This window comes from Cyanistes caeruleus, chromosome 3 (assembly GCF_971803275.1).
Source record: "Cyanistes caeruleus chromosome 3, bCyaCae1.hap1.1, whole genome shotgun sequence".
NCBI classification, from domain to species: domain Eukaryota; kingdom Metazoa; phylum Chordata; class Aves; order Passeriformes; family Paridae; genus Cyanistes; species Cyanistes caeruleus.
The window spans coordinates 108,354,613-108,377,369 of record NC_141703.1 but is presented as its reverse complement, the minus strand read 5'-3'; the positions used below and the strand labels follow the sequence as shown (position 1 = coordinate 108,377,369).

Sequence of the window (22,757 nt, the reverse complement as noted above, 5' to 3'; positions counted from 1 at the left end):
TTTTGTTGTTGCAGAAGCTTGAAACTCATAATAAGAAAGCTACAACGAGCTTTCAGATAAAATACCTTGTTACAGACATTTTACAGGATATTATTTCTGAAATGCAGTAAAGTTGCCCCTAAACCATAACAATCTTAAACAGAATTTGCAAAGAGAATGTTTCAAATATCTGCAAAAAGCACTACAGAAGAATCTGCAATCTGTCCAATGTGATTGGATTAGTTTTATAGTTTTAAAAGCAAAAAGACACACAACACAGCTACTGTGAATTCATGTTGAATAGAGCATTTGAAGTAGATCTTAAACTTTTAAAAAATTTTGCCACCTGGCTTGCAAGAATATATTTACATAGTCAACATATGACTTAGAGGGGCACGTTTATGAGGAACAAAAAAAGATGATAAACAAAGGAATGCAACACATTTTTTCCTTAGGAAGAGGGAAAAAAAAAGTTCATTGTTACACTGAAAAAAAAAAAATCAGATTGAGTAGATACATTGCTATTTTTCCTCATGGTTTCATTCTCTCTAGTTTCCTAATACAAACCACTTTATCCTGCAAATCTAGGGTACCTAAGTCTTGTCTCATTCAATTTGCAGTTGCTGTCTTCCTTAGCAGTGACATCAAAGATGTCCTGTTATCAAACAAATGTGATGGAGCATGGCAATATCACCCCACAAAATAATAACAATAATTAAAAAAAAATACACTCTACAACATAGCTTCTTATTGAAATGCCAATAGTCCTGTTGAACCCTAAATAGCACCTGAACAATTAGAATTGTGGAAATATTTTTCTAACTTTTGCTTTTCTATCTTTACACACCGCAGAGTAACAACATGGCACAAGATGAGAAAAGGGAAAGGCTTGGTGCACTCTCTGCAATTCCACTGGAAGTATTTTCAGCATCATTCAGCTTTCCAGAACAGCTGCACTAACCTTACACCAGCAGCAAATCTGTTCCACAGGTTCATATGTTTAAGGACCCTGCAAACCATTATGCAGGTGACTAATCCTTTGGAGGCCAGGCTGGCATTTGCTTCATTTTTAGCACATGCTTAAGGCACTGACCTCAAGTGCCTTAATAAATCAGGGCATCAAGTACTTCTGTGATTTCAGTGGTGCTGTTGAAGATGAATAAATTACTCTCTTGACTATACATTGAACCAGAGGAGCAAATTACTATCAGACAGGAATACATGAAGAATTTAACTGAGGGAGGGAGACAACTAATGCAATGAGATCAAGAGGTTTCCAGAGAAATATGAAAAAGAGCAAAACTTTGATGGAAGTAATCCTGACAGCCACAGGTGAAGGAAGAAATTAAAGGCCCATCTAGCTATTATTTCTGGCTTAAATACTTAAAAAATTTATCACCATTTCATGCAATACTGTAAATGACCCAAATAAAATTGAAGGGAGGATTCCAGACAATTAAGCTTTAATTTGCATGGATCAATGCAGTGCTGTTTCCCCCAACTTGAAGTTCCCATTCCTACTTTAATACAGCAGGCATCTCTCTGTTCTTCATGCACTTCCAAACAGAATTTACTAACACAGAATAAGAAAGATCTTACATTTATGTTTCACTGTCTAAGGCACAACAAAGTGGTATAGGAAATATATTCCCTATTGGTTTTCCCTGCTAATTGACTTAAACAGTAACTACTGGCTTCTCTAAAGCAGGAAACACAGGGTTTAATTCAATATATAATTTTTAGGGAAGCTAACAACAGAAAATATTTGCATTTTATTAATGATTCTTTTTCAAAAACTAGATATTCTATTTTGAGTGCTTTATTCTCAGCATTACTCTTTCATTTTTTTATTTTTAGGCCATGCTTTATTTCTCTCCAGAACTAAAATGCACACTTAAAAAGGGAAAACTTTTAAGATAAACCTGACCTCTATCTTCACATTCACATTAATACTTCAAGTGTGAAACAATCTTCAGAATAATTGAATTGAATCAAAACTAACCTAAATATCTTGTTTTAACAAAGATTATAGAACCCTGATGATTGGTACTTTCCCAGAACACAAAATGCTATTACCAAATACTAGCTCCTGCTCATTTTAGAAGAATTTGAAAAGTATAAATGTACTCTATCAATACTTTGAGTTTTGATCTGTCACAATTAAAGGCATAAATCATAACAACTGGAACATCATGTGATCTCCAGCAAACACCAACATAAGGAAACAGCCTAAAGAAAGGAAATCAAGAATTGTAATACTGTTTATTTAAGAGGCTGATTTGTTTTCAGATATGTTCATCACTTTGCTATAAGTAATGTAGATATGTAAAAAAAAAAATCTCCTATAGCCTAAACAAACAGAAGGAGTACAGTCAAGGATTTTATTGCAGGTCAGATATTTTCCTCCTTCTCTAAAGCCAGTAATAATATACCAATGTGTACCAGTTGAACTTACCAGAACTTTAATAATTCACATATTTTTTAGTGTTTATCCCAGCAATTTCATTACAATAAAATATCATGAATCAGTATTCAAAGCAGAATTCTTCTGAATAATGGAGTGATGGCTACAGTTTCTTTACAATATCTACAAATACGTCCTAATCCTGAGTTCTGAGAGTATTGTGGAGGAGATAAGAGTTCCAAAAAGAATAAGCTTTGGGAAAGTCCAATCCTATTTAAAAAAACACTGGTTTATATGGGTATAAGCACCACAGCAAGTTCTCTCAGTAAAACACACTGCTTTCAGTACCCAGTGAGTTTTTTAGTTACATCCATCTCCAGCAGCAAGAGCTTCTTTGGCCCTTTAGACTCTAGTTTGAGTAATGAGGTATTTATGAGCTGCAATTGATTGCTAGCACCAATCTGAATTGAGGTTCAAACATGTTTTTATACATCTTTTACCCTCTATGAGCACAGAATCTGCTTGTTTGTTTCTGGGCATACCAGCCACAGGTAAGAATTATGGCATGGGGTTATTTTATGTATAACCTTTCATGATTCAGCAGACCGAAGACAAAAGTTTCACTGAGTGATTCTGCTTCATCCATCTTTCTAGGATTTGGGTTCATCTCATCTCACAAGCCCAGGAAACCCATTCCAAGGCTTTGGGAAGATTTATCTATTTTTGATCAGGCCATGTCATCTTCAGCAACACAAAAAATCTGTAAACGTATGTGGAAAACTGATACCAGCTTACACCAGTAAAAAAAATCTGACCTGATACATGAAGAAATTAAACACTTCAACACTTGACTTTTGTTGTACTTTAAGCAGCAAGTAATGGCAACATTCACACCTTGTGGAGCATTATTGATTGATTTAATCTCTTTGAAGCTATTTTCAAAATAAAGGTGGTTCTTGTCAGTCACTAGACCTTTGCTCTTAATCAGATCTCCTATGCTTAAAGGTGTGTGTGTGTGTTTGCTTTCAGAATGCACTTGATGTTTTTACATGGCTTGAAGTAAAATGGACTTCAGTGTATATTTATATTATTTTATCACCAAGCCTTTATAAGGTTACATGCAGGATTAAATTCCTACACATAAATTTACTCATGTAAAGTGATCACATGAAAGCTGCTGGAAAAATCTCTCATGGTAAGTTATGTTATACTTCATGTGCAAACCCTCGACAAACACAGTGTGAAAATGGAAAACTGAATTCATAAAAATAAACAAACTTGCTAAGATTGTCAAACAGGCCAACAACAGAATCAGGCAATTAATCTTTACTAGTTTCTTAGTGCCAAGATAGCAAAAGTGTAATTTGGCCTATTTTTCACATGTATCTTTAGAAGTCCTTGGTCCCATCAGCAAAACCTTTCATGGAGCTCACAGCTCTGGCTGAGTCACTAAATGAAAGTATAACCCTTTGCATCCTAGGCCATTAATCAGCAACAGGTGTGTAGGAATAATAAGCACATGAAAAATCATTTTGTGAGACAGAGGGGTAGCGTTATCATGAGGTTATGATAGGAACACACTATTTTATCAAATATTCCCTCTCTAATGTAATCATCTCCTGTGAATGTAATTACAATCCCAGAAACAGAAAATAAGACCTTTCTTCTTGGGCAGATGTTAGGGTGGGTGGAGCACATCTATTTCATTGACATTTTCAAGAAACAATGATTGGAAGCAGTAGACTTTTCAGGAATAGGAGTATTCATGATCATTAGAATTCCAAATGCTGAAAATGCATCTATGCAAAGAAACATGCAGCAGTCTTTCCTCCAGGTAATTTTGATATATGTTTTACTTTAGGTTTAATATAAACTTCTTGCCACTAGATATTGTCACTAGACAATGAATACCTTCATTGGCATTCCAGTGAAAGAAGGATTAACAGAAAAAAAAAATCTTAGTGGTTCTCCTCTGCAGAAATTTATCAATATTGCATCAGATGTAGAGATCCAAGTCAGGGCTCCTAATATGCAAATTTTCTGCTGAATTATAGATTTTTTTAAAAAATAAATAAATGCAATAACATACTATGAAGTTTAAACTTAGCACCACAAATATCTTTCAGTGTGGCTGAATCTTCAGACAGCAGAACAGAACAAGGAAACCTCTTTCTTTTCCCCTACAAGGATAGAATTACAATCCCAAGGGTCCTGTACTTCAGCAGTCTACATTTTAGAGGCCTGCTCTACCTCCATGTCTCAGGAAGCCACTTCTAAACTCCCTCACTTAGACATAATTTGATTTTTGTGAGGAGTGGCAATCAATCCATCAAGATCAGTTATGAGGTCAGCCAGGAATGCTGAGGTCTCACTTCCAGCCAGATTTTGAACTAAGATTTCACTTTGAATCTGAAAAGTTTTTTTTTTCTTACCTATTTCCTACTCTGGATAAATCAGGATATTCTGACACACTAAAAATACCCCGGGTATTAGAAAATACTTAGCCCAATGCATATCATGAGATAGAATTCCTCAAGCAATTCAATATGGTGCAAATTGTCTCTATTTACAATCACTGCCAACATAACATGGAGTATTCCCTTCATTTTACCATTAAGAAAGTTTTCTACAGCCAGATTAGGATATTCACAAAAAGAAAAAGTCATAAAACTTTAAAAATCCTCGCCTATTTCCTAGGAATGTGTCAATCCTTAGCATTGAATACTTTTAGTATATATCCATTCTTGGGCTATACAGGCAAAAAAATTAAAATTTTTTTTTTTTAAAGTACTTTTTGAGCTGTGGCCTCAGAGCAGCCTTCTTATATGTTAAAGATAGCAATATTTTTGAATGTTTAAATAATTATCTTTTAAAAATAAGTAAATGTAAACACAGTGCCATAAGCAGATATTAGATATTTTACTAATACCAACACAAACTTAAGCAAATCTTATCCAAATTGGTAACTGGGGCAATTATGTTTTCACACTATTATTTCATATAAAGTGCAAAGTCCCTTCAAGCCTTTGGCTTTTTAAACTCATTAATGGCATGAAGTCTGTGATTCTGACTTCCCAAAGTAAAATGGAATCACAAAAGATTTGGGTTCTACCACATTTCAATTAAAATCTCCTGTAGTATTAACCATTTAAGGTTTCACATGCTGTACAGTAACTTTGCCAAATGTTTGGTTCCTCTCTTTGTACATGTTCAGCATGATTTTCTCATGATCAAAGCAATCCAGTAATTACTATTTAAAAGCAAAAAGGTTATTTACTGTTTAGGTAATAATCAATTCATAAAGTAGTATTGGTCTAAACTTTTAGTTTTGGGTAGACTGGATAACAGAATTTTAAGGAAATAAGTGATACTTTCAGGCTGAAGCCACATTTCTCTTGACTTCCTCTGTTTTTCCTTTACCAAAGAAAGCACTTTTTTTTTCTGGTTCATAGAATATTAAAAGACCTGGCATAGAAAAAAGTCCCATTTGGTGACAGTAACATATAATGTTCAATATATACAAGGTGCATAGAGAAAGATAAATATTTTGCATTATTTTAGTTTATGAGTCTTTGGGGCTCCAAAGGAAAAATCCATTGGTCAGGCTCTTTCCTGTATGCATGGCACACATTGGTGTGATATATGCAGCCTAAACCTTTCCTTAAAGCACCAGGGATTCTCTACTTCTTTTCTCTTTTCCTTCACAATGCCCTACTTCGTCATGAAAATTCAAAGTAGTAAAAAGAGCTAAGCCACGTGAAAATGGCAGAAAAAAAAAGGGAAGCACAGCTGGTCAAACATTCACATGTGATGCACAAAAACTTACAGCTCTACACCATATATATCACTACAACAAATATATTAAAACTCCAAAACCAGGCTCTCCTAACTGATTAGTTTCCATGCAGCCAAATTGTCAGGTGCCTTGTCTCAAAACCAGGGCAGACACAATCCTGTCCCTAATTGTGTTATAAATAACTGAAAGCAGCTCATTAGCATCGTTTGACCCTAGGCCTCTGCTGAAATACTTCGCTTCTGATGCATCTTTCCTTTGAAAGTGATTCTCTCTCTTTATTTGTGCTATGAACGTCTCTCCAGATGCAGCAAGAAGCTGAGTTTGTTGTAATGAAACCTGTGATCCTTGCTGGACTTGCAGTTTGAGTGCAAATTTTGTTAACAATAAAAGGAAAGATCCAGGGAGGGGCAAACACTTCACTGGCTGGGTTTGTCAGGGGAAGCAAGCGCTCACAATACATCAGGATGTGCTACAAATGTTACTTAAAATCTTCCTGCTGAAAGCATCAATACTACCTCCTTATTTAATCTTTTAGGATGGTTTTAATTACCTTTTGTCACTAGAAATTTTCTCCTACACTCAATGACTTAAAAAGCCTGAAAAGTACTGCTAGTAAGAAAAGTCTTTAAGAGCCTAGCTGAGCATTGGATCCACCAGCATGGAATATGATAAATGATCCATTCAGGAAGAAAACTCTTCCCACTTCCCACTGTGATCAGTGAGCATCCCCTGGATGCCAGGTTTTACCTTCCTGGACCCTAAGCAACACAGGGAACATGTCTTATTAATTACTTGCCAGTTCAGAATACACTCAGATAAAACACACAGACATTTTCTGTGGTGTAACTTCGGTGTCTTGGCTGCCAGATCATCTGGCAAGGAAAAGAATAACCCCCACCTTCCTCCTGTTACCTAATGACTGCTCCAGACTATTCCAAGTTCTGAATTAATCACTTAATCTTTGCAGCAGCACCTCCTGCCTGGATCTGTAATACTCAGATTTACTCTGCCATTTTTAATAAATATATTTACTTTGTTGTTTATTTTTTCTTTGAACACAAAACACCATTTCTTCTTTGTACCAGAGTGCAAATTACTATAACTGGTTCATTACAGCACATTTTTCTTCTCACAGGTTTAGCTAAATTATGAGCTACCAACAGCATGTCTTTACTTCATGGTTTTATTTTATTACCACAAACCCTCCTGAATATTGAAAAGCTTTCATAAATTTCTCAGATATTTTACTGTGGCAGCGAACAACAACAGTTCTGGTGCTATCATTTTAAAAAATGTTATAAAAATCCAACAGTCCGATAATAAAAGATTATTGCCACCTGGTAATAAATGGCTGCCAGATGATAAGATTTTAAAAGTTTTTCCTGAGAGACTAATTCATTTATTTTTTACCCATTTTTGTCTGTTTTTTTTCAAAATGAGTGTTTGTGAAATCTATTTATGTCACAGCCTTCTACATTTTTCATCGCGCTTTTTCCTCTCTTATTTCCTTGGAACCTTTCCATCATTTCCAGATGCAAAGATAAAATAAGCAGATACCTCTGAAAATGATGATGTATCTACTTTCTAAATTAATTAGCACTGGAGTAGGCATAGGACAGTTTCAGGAACTTTTTTTTTTCTTCAGAACAAATGAGATTATAGTTTTCATACATGGATAGCAATTACAAAACTCATTGAAAATTCTGTAGTCCTATATATATATATATGTATATATATTTTTTTTCCTATTTCTAAAATATGTAAGAAAGTAAGTTTAGGAAAGAAGACACTTCAAAAGTAAATTCCAAGGACAAACCACTCCAGTATGCCCCAAAATAAATATCAGATTGGATATCCCAAATGAGATGAGAAAGAGGAGAGAGGAGCACTTTAATCAGCTCTGTGCATGTGCTCACCATTTTTAATAGCTTTTACATTTACCAGCTGTGCATCCTACAGCTGTGAATCAGCATTTCCCAAAATTTGGCTCATTCTGTAAATGGCAAGCAGCATGGCTTCTGTCTGTGCACTACCTTGAATAAACACTTAGGTGCAAGTCTGCCTTGGTAACTTCACCAAAGTAGCCTGGCAGATACAGTAAGTCAGATGCTTTTCTTCAGAAAAGAATGAATAACTCATTGCTTAAATGGATAAGAGAAAAAAGAAATCAATATTATGTATCTGAAAAAAATATTTAATTAGTAATATTTGTGGGTGAGTCAATGTAGTTCAAGCAATTGTGCCATGGGTGTTTCATTTCAGTAAAAGGGTTCAACAAATGTGGGAAATTAGGCTTTATGATAGTACTTAAACACTTAGGTTTGATAGAAGTGAATACTTGGTACCATATTCACGTGGATATTCCAATGTCTTCTTTTTATATCCCTTTAAAACTGCTTAAGCGGGATCAGAAACAGCATATGGTCCCTTTGTTACCTGAGACTCTTTGATGACTTTTGTGTCATCCTTAATCTCATCTAGTTTATTTTAAAATTATGTTTGTTGTAGGAAAGAGTAGTAACAGCTTGTTAAAAACACTCTCCTGGATGCAAAACAAGAAAGTGGATGCCAGTGTGGGGGAAAAGAAAGATTGATCAGTCAAATATTCCCTCCTGACACTTATATTACATGAATGCCTGAATTCAAGCACCAACCTGGCAGGAACCCATTTAGGTTTCTCATTCTGTGGGCATTGATTATGTGGTATTTTGTTAAAGATATCCATTGGATGTGTCTCAGCACCTCACCTGCTGCTCATGCCAGGCTCCTTCACCACAGTCGCTAGAACACAATGAAGGGAGTCAAATGTGGTAGTACACAACGTGTGCCTTGGGGTTTCGGGAGGGTGAAAAAGAAGCTGGAAGTACAACACCAATGCTCCACAGTTTCCCCCTGCTCCATTTCAAATGTTTACAGCCTCACCCCACCTTTGTCACGTCTGTTGATCATCCTTACTTTGTGCTTGGCGGTAAAACAGGCAGAGAAACACGTGAGCACAACAGTAGCCCCTGCTGACCTAAGTGGAGGACAGAGTGGCACTGTCACCCCAGTTCTGAGTGTGTGACACTCCATGGACACAGCACCAGAGAACAGACACTCCCCTTCACAGGGCTTTGCAGAACGGGTCACTGCTTTCTGAATTATGCATTAAGTCCCACACACACATGAATGATATGGTAGAAACAATATTTTCTTTGCAAATCACTTCTGTTTTCTCCAGCGAATGCAAGCGGTGAAGCTTAGTTCTACAACTTTCATCTTGTTTAATTATTTTTGCCATGCCACTTCTTCAGAGTAAACAATCTGTTCCATTTAGCATCTCCACTGCCTTTTACACTGTTCTCTCTCCAGCTCACTTATGTTTTCTCACTTTTGCTGTTAAGAGAAGGAAAAAAAAAGACAAAGAAAAGTCTTCTGCCTAAACCACGTTATAAAGAAATGCCAAACTTTGAGAGAGAGCACGACCTTTGGAGTAACTTCATCTTCTGCTTTCTCAGATTCTTTTGTTTAAAGCCTTCATTGTTCTGTTGTGTCTGACTTAATTTATCTTGAATATGGTTTAAGAACTGTAGCACATCCATAACTGTTGAAGGAGTTAAACGAGAGCTCTGGATGATCAGCATGCCCAAATATCTTTTCAGTCATTTCTCTAACATTCATATCAGATATTGGACGCTGTAAAAGTTTAGCCTATGTAAAAAAAACCCTAAGCAGTAGCATCAGGAAATGAAAATTTGACTCGCTTCTTGAAAATATACATCCCACCCTCGTGAATGGCAAGCTTCTCTTCCTTGGGAGATTCTAATAATGATCTCTACATTTTTTATCTTTTGTTATCTTTTCCTCCAGACTGTCTCACCTGCTTGCTAGTCTTTCCTACTTTTATATTATTAAACCCTCCCTCCCAAACTTCATTTGAAACCTTCTGGAGCCCTCTCCTAGTCACATGTGGAATACCCTGCCCACATCAGATTTCGAAGTTTTTATGCAGAGTAGGCAAGTAGATTTTCTACACAAGATTTTAGAGAGAAGTAAATTAGATTATATTTCACTTGTAAACCGTATTTGAACATAAACCTCCAGATGGTAAAGGTCAGGATTGTACATTAACCCTTTGAACTGGATATCCTCTTTGAAAGATGAAAGTTTGGCAGTAAATGGACTTACAAGTTTATGAATTATTTTGCATTTAAATGATGGATTTCTTATTTTCATCCATCATTAACCTAATTGATCTCATTTAAACATGTAAATTGTAACAGTGAACTTTCCTGTTCACAGATAGAACCCTTTACTATTTACAGTAACTATCCTTTAAATTTCACTTGTTTCAAGCATTCAACAGTATGAAAAGCTTAAAAAAATAACTGCACTAATTAACACAGTGCTTACATAATTATTGAGCTATATAAGTAACTTATTACTTAATTTTCATTCAATGTGAAGAGATGTAGAGTGCTAAAACTGTATCTTTTAAATTGCATTCTTGTTATTACTGTTTTTATCTGCATCTTGCACTGGTAAGTGTAGAAACATCCCACCTTTACGAGAGATAGAATGGAAAGCTGGTCCTCAAAGTTGAGATATATTTATTTTCTGTATTAACATTCACAGGGTGAATTCAGGAGCAAAAAATAAAACAGAACCCAAACCTGTTTGGGTTGGTTGAGTATTGCAACATGGGTGAGTCTTGGATGGGAACCTGGATGTATAAAAAGAATAAACTTATGTAAGAGAGAGTCAGCTGGAAGAAACTGGAATTCTCTCCTTGTCAAGGTCACAGCAACCCAGCAGAAGATCTTCAATGAACAAGAAAAGCAGGAACAGCGCTCAGAGAGTTGATCTCTACAGGATGGGAGCACTGGTGGAAGAGACAGTGCCTCCCTTTCAGGCTCAGGGAGCCATTTATGAAAACATCCAGCTTTTCCTGATGAGTTTCTACAGGACCTGAACAGCTCACAGGTTTTCACTGAAGGGAGGGACATCCCTGCTTGCTCAGGCTTACAGAGATTGTGATCAGAGGCAGAGGCTTTGTGAGAGACCAAGGTCCTGTCTGTACATCAGGCAGAAAACACAGCCCCCTCTCACTTCTTAAGCTGGAACAAAAGGTGGCTTTAATCAATAAGACCAAGTTTCAAATATTGGCCTCCTTCCACAAGTTCCAGAGGTCTCTGAGGTATCAGAGATCCAAACCACTCAAATTGTACCATGATAAAATGGTTATAGGCAGAGAGCAAATCGTGCTACACTGAAATAGAGAACTGCAAGGCTCTGGTTGTGCAAATCTCAGGTGAATTCTTTTTTTTTATTGACTCAAGGGAATTATGCCCTGGGAAAATCCAGGTCTTGTCACTGTATCAGAAGTTATAGGAGAATTGTGTGGTTAAACTCATTGATTGAAGTTATCATTACACAGACATTTTCTCTCTTGGCAACATCAAAGCAAGTTTCAATTCTCACAAGAATTGAAACTATTTTCCCTCCTGACTCAATACACAGGCTATTTGTTTGAGTTCACCTAGTATTTTGGGGCAGTTAAAAAAAAAAAAAAAATCAGAGAAAAATTGTAAGGCTACACTATGACACCTTATCCTAGTTAGCAAAGCATTTTCTGACTTTGGGGATGCATCTCTTGCCAGATTGCCTGTGCAAAGACTGTGGCAGTGTGTACTCACACCAAATGTTACCAGATTTTACTTCTAGCCAGTGTGTCTGTCAGGGTGTCACACAGTGTAATGAAAAGATGGTCACAAGCAAATGAGAATGACCAACAACTCTGTTAGACTGATCAGAAATCAAAGAGAACAGCACCAGTGAAGGAAATTCCTTCTAACTCTCATATTTTTTTCACTTCAGAAAAACATATTCTCTTCCTAGAGAGTAAAAGCTAATTCCAAAAACAATGGAGATATGCCCTTGCTCCTAAAGCAGAGGTGCCACTTAAGTCTGGGATAGTTCTGGGAAATATACCATAAGTCAGAAAAAAAAGGAAAAAAAAATTAAAGTAGAAACTTCAAAGCAAATGAGAAAAAGAGATATGCCAAAGGTCAAAAGCAGAGAGGTTTTTTTAAGCACAAAATTGAGGGAAACAACTAAAGTAAGTAAAAAGAAAGGAGCACATGAAGAGAAAATTAGAATCAGCTTCAAAAAGACAAATGGCCACACAGCTTAAAGAAAGTGACACATATTTTACTCATTTACAGTACAGAAGGACCATATGCAGGCAGCAGGGAAAATTTTTCCTTCTCTCTCCTAAGGAGTGTCCCATTCTGGGCGCTCTTGCACGGGCACACCTCTGCCTTTTCTGAGCTATAAAAAGTCAGCAAATCTGGGTAGAGACAGACACCTTAAAGAGCCACTAACATATTTAACATGGGGCTAATTCATTAGAACTGAACATTAAGACTCAAGGTTTTTGTCTCTATATGCTGTTCTGACGGGCAGCTCTGAGTCTTTTAGATATTCATCACCCTCACAGTCTAGCACCCAACTGTGCATGACCCTTTTCTTGCCTTTTTTTTGAGAATGCTTTAATATGAAAGTATGGTACATTATATACTATATTTAATACATTTTTATATATTGACACACATTTTTACTCATTTTTGTTCAGAATGTGTATATTAAAAACTCTGCTCTGACAAAAAACTTTAAAGCACCCAAGCAGAAAACATGAGCTAAACCCTCCTAGCGAGCATCAGGAAACGTAGCTCTTTGATGAAATTACTCTGCTTACACCAGCAGAAATTCTGGAACCCTCTTGCCATCAGGGAAGCCTCCATTTGTTGGTAGAGCAGGAGTGAGAGGGGCACAGTGTTGTCAGACACTCGAGCACACACAGACACGCCGTGTTCTACACGAGCGCGTGGCTGATCCGATCTGCAGCCTGCTGCACTCTCAGGGCTTTGTTTACTTAACGCAAAATCAATACCTTTATTTCCAGGACAATGATTCCAACATTCTCATGGAATAGCTGCCTAATTTGAAAGTCAAGTCCAGATGTTCATTGCAAAAGAATCTAATAACAGCCCACAAAAGAAGAAGTGTGCCTCTCACGCAAACATGTTGGAATAGCCTGTGGAAACAAGTTAGCTGACGGCTATAGATTTGTCAGGCTGACAATTCATGCACATCTGTGTCTGCCAATACAGAATTTACTCAAAATTGCCTCTCCAGACACTTCTTTACATAACACATATTTAGCTTATTAGTGCTGTCATTTGGGAGCGTGGTCAGCTTTTGAGCAAAATCTCACTGAGTCCATTAGCACGGATCACATCGCAGCTGCCATTTTAGAAGCACGATGATTGGGTTTGAAGTTCAAATGATTTGATTTCACTTTAAGGCTTCAAAAGCAGCCCCTGGGGTAGATTTACACAATTAATTTTTACTGAGGTCTGCTGGGTAATTTACTGTAGTCAGAGGATCTTCACTGAGGTAAGGTAATTACCACTGGGTAATTTTATGGCACTCCGTTCAGTACGAAGCAAAATGTTGGCTGGTTTCTGCTCAGAAAAGTCCTGGAAGGAAGAGAAGATGCCACTTTTGGGAATCACAACATGTCTGTGACACTGAGGAGGGACAAGAAGAATTCAATGACTTCCCAGATATGGACCAGAAGCCGTACATGCCCTCAAAATGTCTTTTCAGGAGGGTAAGGACTTAGACAATCTCTTAAACATTGTACTGAGAAGCTTTCAAAATTGAAGCACTGTACCCATGATTCTTCAATACAGGAACAAAGAATGCATTCTTTGTTTAGTCTGAGCACAGAAGTAAACAATGAAATTAAACATCCCTTTGAGATTTGTATTTATCACTTACAAGAAGTGTTTCCTAATAATCAGTGGCAGCTAGGCTGACAAGCAAACTTCAGAGCAAAGCCGGGGGGGATACAAGTCTATTTTAGGTTTGCTATTGACAGTAAGGGTCAGAGGAAAAATAAACTCAGCAAGCAGTGTCATGCTACCACAAACCTCTGCTGGCCAAGCAGAAACTAAATTACAGCCAAACCTTTCAGCACAGCAGAAAGACTTGGGCAATTGGGCTGCCCTGCAGTGCACAGAGCACAACATACAGATGAACAGGATTAAGCACAAGTGAGACATGACATAAATTGCAGAGAAATAAATCAAAAGATTGGAGGAGCTAATTATCCTGTAGTCTGGAGTGGGGGTATGTTATGCTTTCCCCTATTATTTTAATATTTCCAGTTTGAAAAATTAATCTGTGAAGCCCTGCAAAAAAAACAAGGATTGGCCACAGACTCATTCAAAATAATAATATAGGTAATCTCAACTACCAAACTGAACTATAAGAACGAAAGAAAAGAGCAGCAGAAGGATTTAGGCACAATTTCTATCACATACATATAAATATGAATAATAGAAAATAAAAATACTTTGAGTGTAAAAGTTTAGTCCTCAGCTTCATTTCATATACTGCAGCACTACTGGGAAAGCTTATTTGATTTCTCTATCTCAATAATAAAACTTAAGATTTGTGTAAGGGGAAGAAGAGGGAATAAACATATTCTATATATGATGGCTTTCATTTTGTTAGGTTTACTTCCTACTAAAGTTGATGATAAAAGCAGCTGTGTAGACTCATAAGCACTTCTATCTACATCTCTCCATGGACTAATTACAAATATCTGTTTCATACAGCCCCAGCATCTAAGGCAGATTTAATTTTATTCTACCTTTCACTAGGCATATATCAAAACCTGTCATTTCATTCCATTATTTTGCTTTCCTTTTTCTCTACCTATCATCCACTGGATGCAAACACAACCCTGTAATTCCTACTGTTCTCTTTTACTTTTCTTTGCTTTTTGGTTTGTTTGTTTGTTTCTTTCGATGGAGCCACAAATGTTTTGTCCATTGTCAGGGGCCAGTTGCTTGAAACAAAGGAGGCTTTTCAACTTTCAAACTATAATTATAGAGGACAGAAATGTTCTTATTGCCCTTTTCTTCTAACTAGTGATGATACACTGATAATTTATGAGGAGCATCCATGTACCACAGAGAAAACTTTCCAGATTTTAAGAAGGTGTTTAAAACTGAAATGCAGTCCTAGTGAGTGATGCCTCATCTTTGTACATTCATTCTTTGCCAAACTAATGCTCACCTGTGCTATTCTTTTTGAAGAACAAAAGATTCTTTATTTTGAAGAATTTTTTAAGAGACTTGCTTACCATTCTCTCACAGTTGTCTGCTAATTTTATAGATCTCTGGGACATTAAGAGCATGTGGCAAGGCCACACTAACTTGGTTGTGATTTTGGAGCACACAGGTTGTCAGATTAACAAATTCTCCTGACCTTGAGGTCCCATAACCCATCAATTTTACCAGCACTATTTTTGCCCTGCTGCAAGGTGGCATTGAGGATATATGCTGGATCAGCTTCTACAGGGTCCCATGAGCATGATTCCTTTCAATACAAACTGGATGTCTTTTAAATGTTTGAAATCTTATGGATGGACTGATGGAAAAAAAAGCAGCTTCTGGTGACTGCATTAATATCCACAACAACGGTGAGTAACAAGGAGAATAAAGTCAAGGAGCCCAGTTCCAGCCTAATATACTCCATTTGGAGTATTTGGGATTGCTCCAGTGAATTATTTCTTTCCTCTTTTTCCTTTAAGGCTCTCTGATGAACCACATCATCAGTTCCTTGAATCTTCTCTTTTTATTAAGTTTCCTTTCAAAATTTGACCAGCACTAAGACTTCTGAGTATGCTGACCATGGAATGGAGGTGGCAAGGACAAGGGCAACAAAAGACAGCTCTTAGCCTTTTTGTCACCAATAATAGAATACTTCTTTCTCCATAGCTTTAAATGGTACTTCCACTCTCTGCCCCAAACTTCAGCTTCTTTTGGCACATTTATCACTTCTCTTTCCATGTATAACGACTCTATACCAGTGCTGGAGAGTATTAAATTGATTGGTGGAAAATTAATGGAGCAAGCAGGAATGATAGAGAACAATTACTTGTGCATTATGGCTTTTGATAAGCTGGCAGTCTGAGGGGGCACTAACATAAAGAACAGCAGCAATGGAAATGCCCAGTGCAGTCTGACCTTGTCAGAGACCTTCAGGGAGGCCAGAGAAGAGGGAGAAGGGTCTTGTTCAAAACTTGGAGAAACAAGCATACAGGAAGATGCACCTCACTGCTATTTAGCAAGGTAGTGCCTTGCTGCAAGGGTGCAGACTGGGAGGAAACAACAAATATTCAGGAACTTTCATATACAAGAGGCCATAAAAAGGCTTATTTGCCTTATGATGCTCATGCAAACCAGAGCCCTGCCTTTATTTCCAACCACATTACACTAAATTACATTGCAGCCATTCTAAACCTTTTTTAGCTGTCCAATTTCTGTATCTACTGTTCCATTCAATTTGGTTCATCTCCTGTGGTGCCAACATCTTGAGCAAGGCACTGAAGAAAGAGCAAATAATTTGGAAGTGAAGGCATGGGCAAGTTCAGTGGCTGATGGCTGTGCAATTTAGAATTCAAGGAAAGAAGGTTGTTAAGGATTCACGTCTCCAGAACAGATGCATTTGAATATATCAGGAGAGGTGTTGAATAGCCATTTGGTGAAGAAAGGCCCTGATCTCCCTCAGTTTAATGATGGCTAGAATGTTTCAGAAAACATTTTTAGCACATATGCTAATCCACATTCTCTTCATTTTCAGACTTTTTTGCAGATGGCATTTTTAACAAAGTTCTCATCTTCCGTGCACAGAGTGCTTTCGCCATTCCTGCATTTTACATGTGCTGCAAGTCTTAGATGCTTATACAAATATCCCTGTTTAGAAACAAGTTACATATGGCAGCAGTCCTTGACAAGGTTCCTCAGGAACTGGTTGCAGTCACTGAATGCTTGCCTGCTTCAGGAACAGCCTTTTCTGGTTTATAACAGGTCAATTGCACCTGATCTAGAAAGAGATTCTTGAAAGGCCTTTTCCTTTCCCCTGGTCTGACATTTTGCAGATGCCTGTGGTTGCTAGCCAGGCAATGAGATGTACAAGTGTTCTCCAGAAAAACAAACAGCTGGACCCTGAAAAATGGTGGATATAATACAAGTGAATATGAAAATGTCAGCTGATGGTGAAAAGGTGTTCTCTTGTGTGTCTCACATTTTTTAAGTGACTCAAAAGACAACCTGACTTCAGAGTAGGACACACATAGAAAACCAGATTCATTCAACTTTGAAACAATGCACCATGGAAAACATCAGAAATTTGAAAGAAAAAAATAACCAATATATAAAGATGCAATACAACTGAAGTTTGGATTAGCTTGACTAACAGCTTTTAGGCCAGGCCTAAAAATAAATCCTAAAGAGCTTTTCTTCCCGAGTTTGTACTATTAACAAACTATTAACTGATTCTCATTAGCAGCATTCAGCATTATTGAGGCATTCTTCTACAAACTTTGCTTATTTATACCCTTGTTTCAAGTTCCTAGAAACTTTCAAGGAAAACAGTGAATTAGGATGCTCTTGATGTTTAATAATGCATTTACATTGCTTCAATGATAATCAAAAAAAGACAAATGCATTTTCTCTCCACTATTTCTCAAAGAAAACCAATAACTCAGTCCCACAGTGCTCTCAATGGTAAAGCTTTCATTGAGATTTTTTGAGTCACTCCTGTAAAAATAAAATAAAAACCACACCCAACCAGCCAAACACAAACCACAGGAGCTGGCTAAAAGAAAGGTGATATCTATCTGCACAATACCAGAGACTTTTGCTCCCACAGACACTCTGAAACAAAACAAAACTATAAAAGCAAGCATGTAGAATGTGTATTACTTACAGTGTATTTCTAGAACCTGCATTGCTATCTGAGGTGTAGAGTTTAGGGACTCATGATCTACTCTGCAACTTACAACTGCACCATCATCACTGCGATCTGCTAGGAAATCCAGCGTGCTGCTGACTGTGAATGTTTTACGAGTTGCATCTTCTTCTTTTAAATACTTAACATCTGAAAGAGAGAATAAACAGTTAGCTATCTTCCCAATATTTTTGGAAAAAAAACAGTCCAGCATTAGACAGCTGAATTTTCTATCACAGTTGGTGTAAAAAACACGTTTTTCATATCTGGTCTCTTTAATATAAAAGTAATTAGACTGTAGTTATTCCTCAGTTTCCCCATTTCAAATTAGGAGATACATATTGAAAGAGAAAATTTTAAATTTGGTTCTATGGTACTGCATTCAAACAGAAATTCCATTCATTATTACCTCTTGCATGTTTAGGTCTATATTTAATATAAAATTTTTCTGTAGGTCATCAGAAAATGACTGTGATTTTGTCCCACCCTCATTACCTTACATATTCACAGTGAATATTTAGTGAAAGATTAGATCTCCCAAGTTCATTCTTACAGCCTCTCACAGTAATGCAATATGTGGATATTACTGAAGCCATGTGCACACAGTCAGATTAATCCTGTGCTTACTTTACTCACTGCTTATTCTGTGGTTTGGTTAGAATTATGCTAATTTGCTAATAAAACTAAACCCAGGTATCAGTGGCAACAAACAACTGTAAACAGAGCACATCACAGCATTTACTGACATATATAGAGAAGTCCTAAGAAAACCAGAAATAAGATTACTGCAGAGAACTTCCACTCACTGTTTTATATCATTTTAAATTGACCTGATACTTCTGTGCAGATCCAGTTATAAATATGAGAGTTTTCAGCATAGACATTGCAGTGGAGGGGGCTTTCAGCTACCCTTAAGAAGTATCAGCTCAAGGTTAAGATTCACATTCAGAACATTTTGTTGTAAGAAATACATGCTAGATCATAAATGAAGATCCAAAAGACTGAGTATTTGTTTAAAAATACTTGAATGTATTAATTGGAACATAAGATCTTCTTACACATACTTTAGAATTGTTTTACTTGGTTCCTAACTACTTGTGATACTTATTGATTTTAGTTTATTTCAGAAAAATAGTAAGCTTGTTATATTGATTTATTGCAATGAAAGCTTGAAAAGACATCTATAAATACTTAAACATATATATTAAATTACACTGAGATTTCATATGTCCTCTGTGCCCTAAAAAAAGTGAGAGGTTTCAGTTTTACAAATTATACTAAATCCCATTAGAGAACAGAATGACCTAAATAAAATTTCCATGAAATATCAATTTTAGAAAGCAAATCTTCAATGGCTTAAGCTACATCTTTTTAGATTAAAAATACCTCTGACATCAGAGAGGTGGTCTTTATCATTGTCTCCAGACAGACAAGGACACCATGTACTTACACAGTTTCCATTTTTCCCCTAAAAGAAATTTATTTCTTGCATACAAGATTTTTTTCTTCCTGTTTGCTGCTAAGCTTTAAAAGATTTCAATTTCTGCCATGGTCACTATTAATATTTAGGGATTAGTAGGTGAGAGAAATATTGACCAGAGCTAAAGCAAAGTTATTACAATCAAACAACAAATGGCTTCACTAATATTTAAAGCAAACACATGTGATTCTGCTCCCAGAGTTAGGTTTCCAAATTTAATAATAAGCATCTATAGAGGTAACATTCTGCTTATATGTAATGTGCACATCCCTTTGCTCACTGACTTCAGGTGGGGGACAGAAGACTCCTGAAAACATCAACAACTTTAATTTTATCGACAGGTTGTGGATTCTTAATCCTTTAGAAAAACAAAAGCAGTTAATTTCCTAAATTGATGTTTAGAAGTCTCTCTCTAGGTATCTATTGTGTGAAAGAGTTCAGCTCTTAGAATTAACTTCCCCTGCAGAAAGGGCAGTGATAATATTGTGTCGGCAGCCTCACCAACAGAAATTTTTACCTTGTCCTCCCTATCAGCTGCATTTTCTCAGATGTTTCTTCATGGCAAAATGAAGGTGTGATTGTAATATCTGCTAATTGAGTGCAAACCCCACTGGATGTAAGAATGGTGGAGATCAGACACTGGGTACACACCATCACTCAGGCTATTTGACAGAATTTTTAAATATGTCAGCTTTAGCCTAGTTTCCTTTGTCTTCTTGCTGCTCCTCTCTCTCCTAAATATTCCCCTGAAGAAAAGGTTGAAAAGAAATCCTTTACACAAGCATTTTGTGTGGGAAGCACTGTAATGGAACAGGCTGGAGGGATACAGCTTTACAGAGGAGGACCTAGGGGTTGTAGGATGTGTTGAACATTCAACAGCGTGCCCTTGCAGGGCTGAAAACTAAAACCCACTGCCTTGTGTTAGTAAAAGCACAGCCAGAAAGTCGAGGGGAGTGATCCTCCTCTCTTTGGCACGAGCACAGCTGCACTGAGCATGCCTGGCCCAGTTTTGGGCTTTCTGGAGAGAAAAAGTACCATAAACCTGTGAAAAACACAGTGGTCAGTGGAGCTGTACAAGGACAACTTAAGAAAGTTTATAATACCTAGCCAGAGGAAGAGAAGACTGAAACCAGATCAAACTGTTGTCTTAAAGTACATAAATTATGGCCAGAGAGGGAAAAAAAAAGCCCCTCAGAGGTGTAGAGCAAAATCGATGGGCAAAAATATAAATGGGCAATAATAAAAATATAAATATAATTACACCAAGAAAAATTCAGATTATGTATCATGAAGTATCTACAAATAATGAAAACAACCCACAAAGAAGGCTTTAGAATGCTGAAAAATCTAGCCCAGACAGAAATGTTTCCATGGAATCTCTGTCCATGGAATCTGGGAGACTTTTCAAAGCTGAATTGGAGAAGACCTTTAGACACTTGATTTAACCTTGGAATAGATGTTGGGCCAAATGACCTGGGGATCAGCTTTGAGCCCACTTCCATGACTTTCAGAGAGGTGCACATACAGATATGTCTGTATCAACTAAAACAGGATTATATCTCATAAGTATAGATGTTTGATAGGGAAAATAGGAAATGGACATGATGGAATGTCCATCATCCATTGCTAATTGCAAGCTATTTATAAAAGCACATACCTGGAACACAAATACTAATCCTTTAAAAACACATTTTTTTTCTGGTTTTACATGGCAGATATAATTGTTATTTACATTTAAACTCAAGTTGTGATACAAAATGGCCCTATTATCTAAAAAAAACCTTCATCTTTGCTTTAGAGGTTTATCAAGATAAAATGATCAGTGCCTCTCTAAAACTTAATCAAAGCACCTTAACTTGTTGACATAAAAATTGAACTATTTAGTTTTAAAATCCAATCTACCTTGAAAAGGAAAAAGGAGAAAATCCATTCAAAATATTCCTGAAGCCTAAAAAGAAATTCTTTATATAATTTTGTTGAAAGAGTATGTAACAATTTTTTTTTTTTAAAAAAAAAATACGTAATTTCAGAATGAAAAATTTTCATTTAGCTTCTCCAGTACTTTTGTTCTTAATAATCTTCCAGAAATGTCACCAGAATGCTAAACTGCAGATCCCTTTGTTGAGTTGGTGCACATCTGAGTGACAGAACACTAAAGTAAAAGGTGTGGCACCCAGTGCTTCACATTCAGTCTCTCTCATTACTAACACTTACTTTATCAAACACCATTCCTTTACCAGATGATGATTCCTTTTTTGAATAATAGCAATGGAGCTACAATTTTAGAGTGGCTTTTTCCCCTTTGGTGAGACTCTGATCTCAGTGCATCATTTATATTCGTTTGCACCATGTATAATACAGTATAACACAATTGGATTTACTGGTGCTAGACAGACGAACTTCTAACCTTTAATGTCAGCTGCATTAGCATATAATTTCATATCTATTTTCTCAGATTTATCATTTCACCTTTTACACTGCACAAAGCTAATGTAACTTCTGCTGATGCCACTGCAGACTGGTTAGGTTATTTTATTTCTAACCTTTGAGAAATGGCAATGTGCTCTTCAGAAGACGTAGAAAACTGAACTGAAATGAATGTGCTCAGTACTTTCCTCCTATTTCTGGTTGTCGGGGTATTTTTTCCCCTTTACTGTTCTTTTTCATACTCCTCTCACACTCCTTTGTTTCCCCACCCTGTTTTGCTGTTTGTGTTTTTTTTTAAATCCCTTTGGAAACTCTTGAGAAGAAGAAATTAGTTAAAGTTAAATGACCAAATTGCTTGCTGGCTTCAATTACACGTCAGCTGAAGGAAAAGCAAAGGTAATTGCATCAGATTTTAAAGCTTAATTTTTAAACTAAGATCTTTTCAAATATGTGTTGCCTTGCTGTTAGGCCAACTGTACCAGTATTTCCCTTATAGTATTGACATGGTTTGGAGTTATTTACATGCCTTGAGCATGTGTATTCATCCTGCCATCTTTTCTGGAGGACACAGTCTATGCTCTGCCATGTTTGTTAGCTGTGCTGTTTAATTCTTTTTACTTACATGTGATTAGATGCTGCATTTCTTTAATCAATTTCCTCAAAGTTCCCACTTCTGAAAAGAATTAGTTTCTGTTTCCTCATTTTCTATCCTTGTTACACATTTCAAATTATTCCAGTCTAAAATGCTCGCTCCTTTCAATACTATTCTCATTTCCATTAGAAATATAAGGACAACTGTGGAATGGACAGGATTCCTTAGGCAA

At 36.6% G+C, this 22,757-nt stretch overlaps 1 protein-coding gene across 3 annotated transcripts in view; it reads right to left on the bottom strand.

The window, feature by feature from the left end:
- CADM2 (cell adhesion molecule 2) overlaps positions 1 to 22,757 on the bottom strand; it is a 579,337-nt gene that overhangs the window by 84,660 nt on the left and 471,920 nt on the right. For all 3 annotated transcript variants that reach the window (XM_086883564.1, XM_086883566.1, XM_086883565.1), the window contains one exon: positions 18,006 to 18,176. In XM_086883564.1, the coding sequence (XP_086739690.1) occupies positions 18,006 to 18,176 (171 nt within the window). The remainder of the gene's footprint in view (positions 1 to 18,005; positions 18,177 to 22,757) is intronic.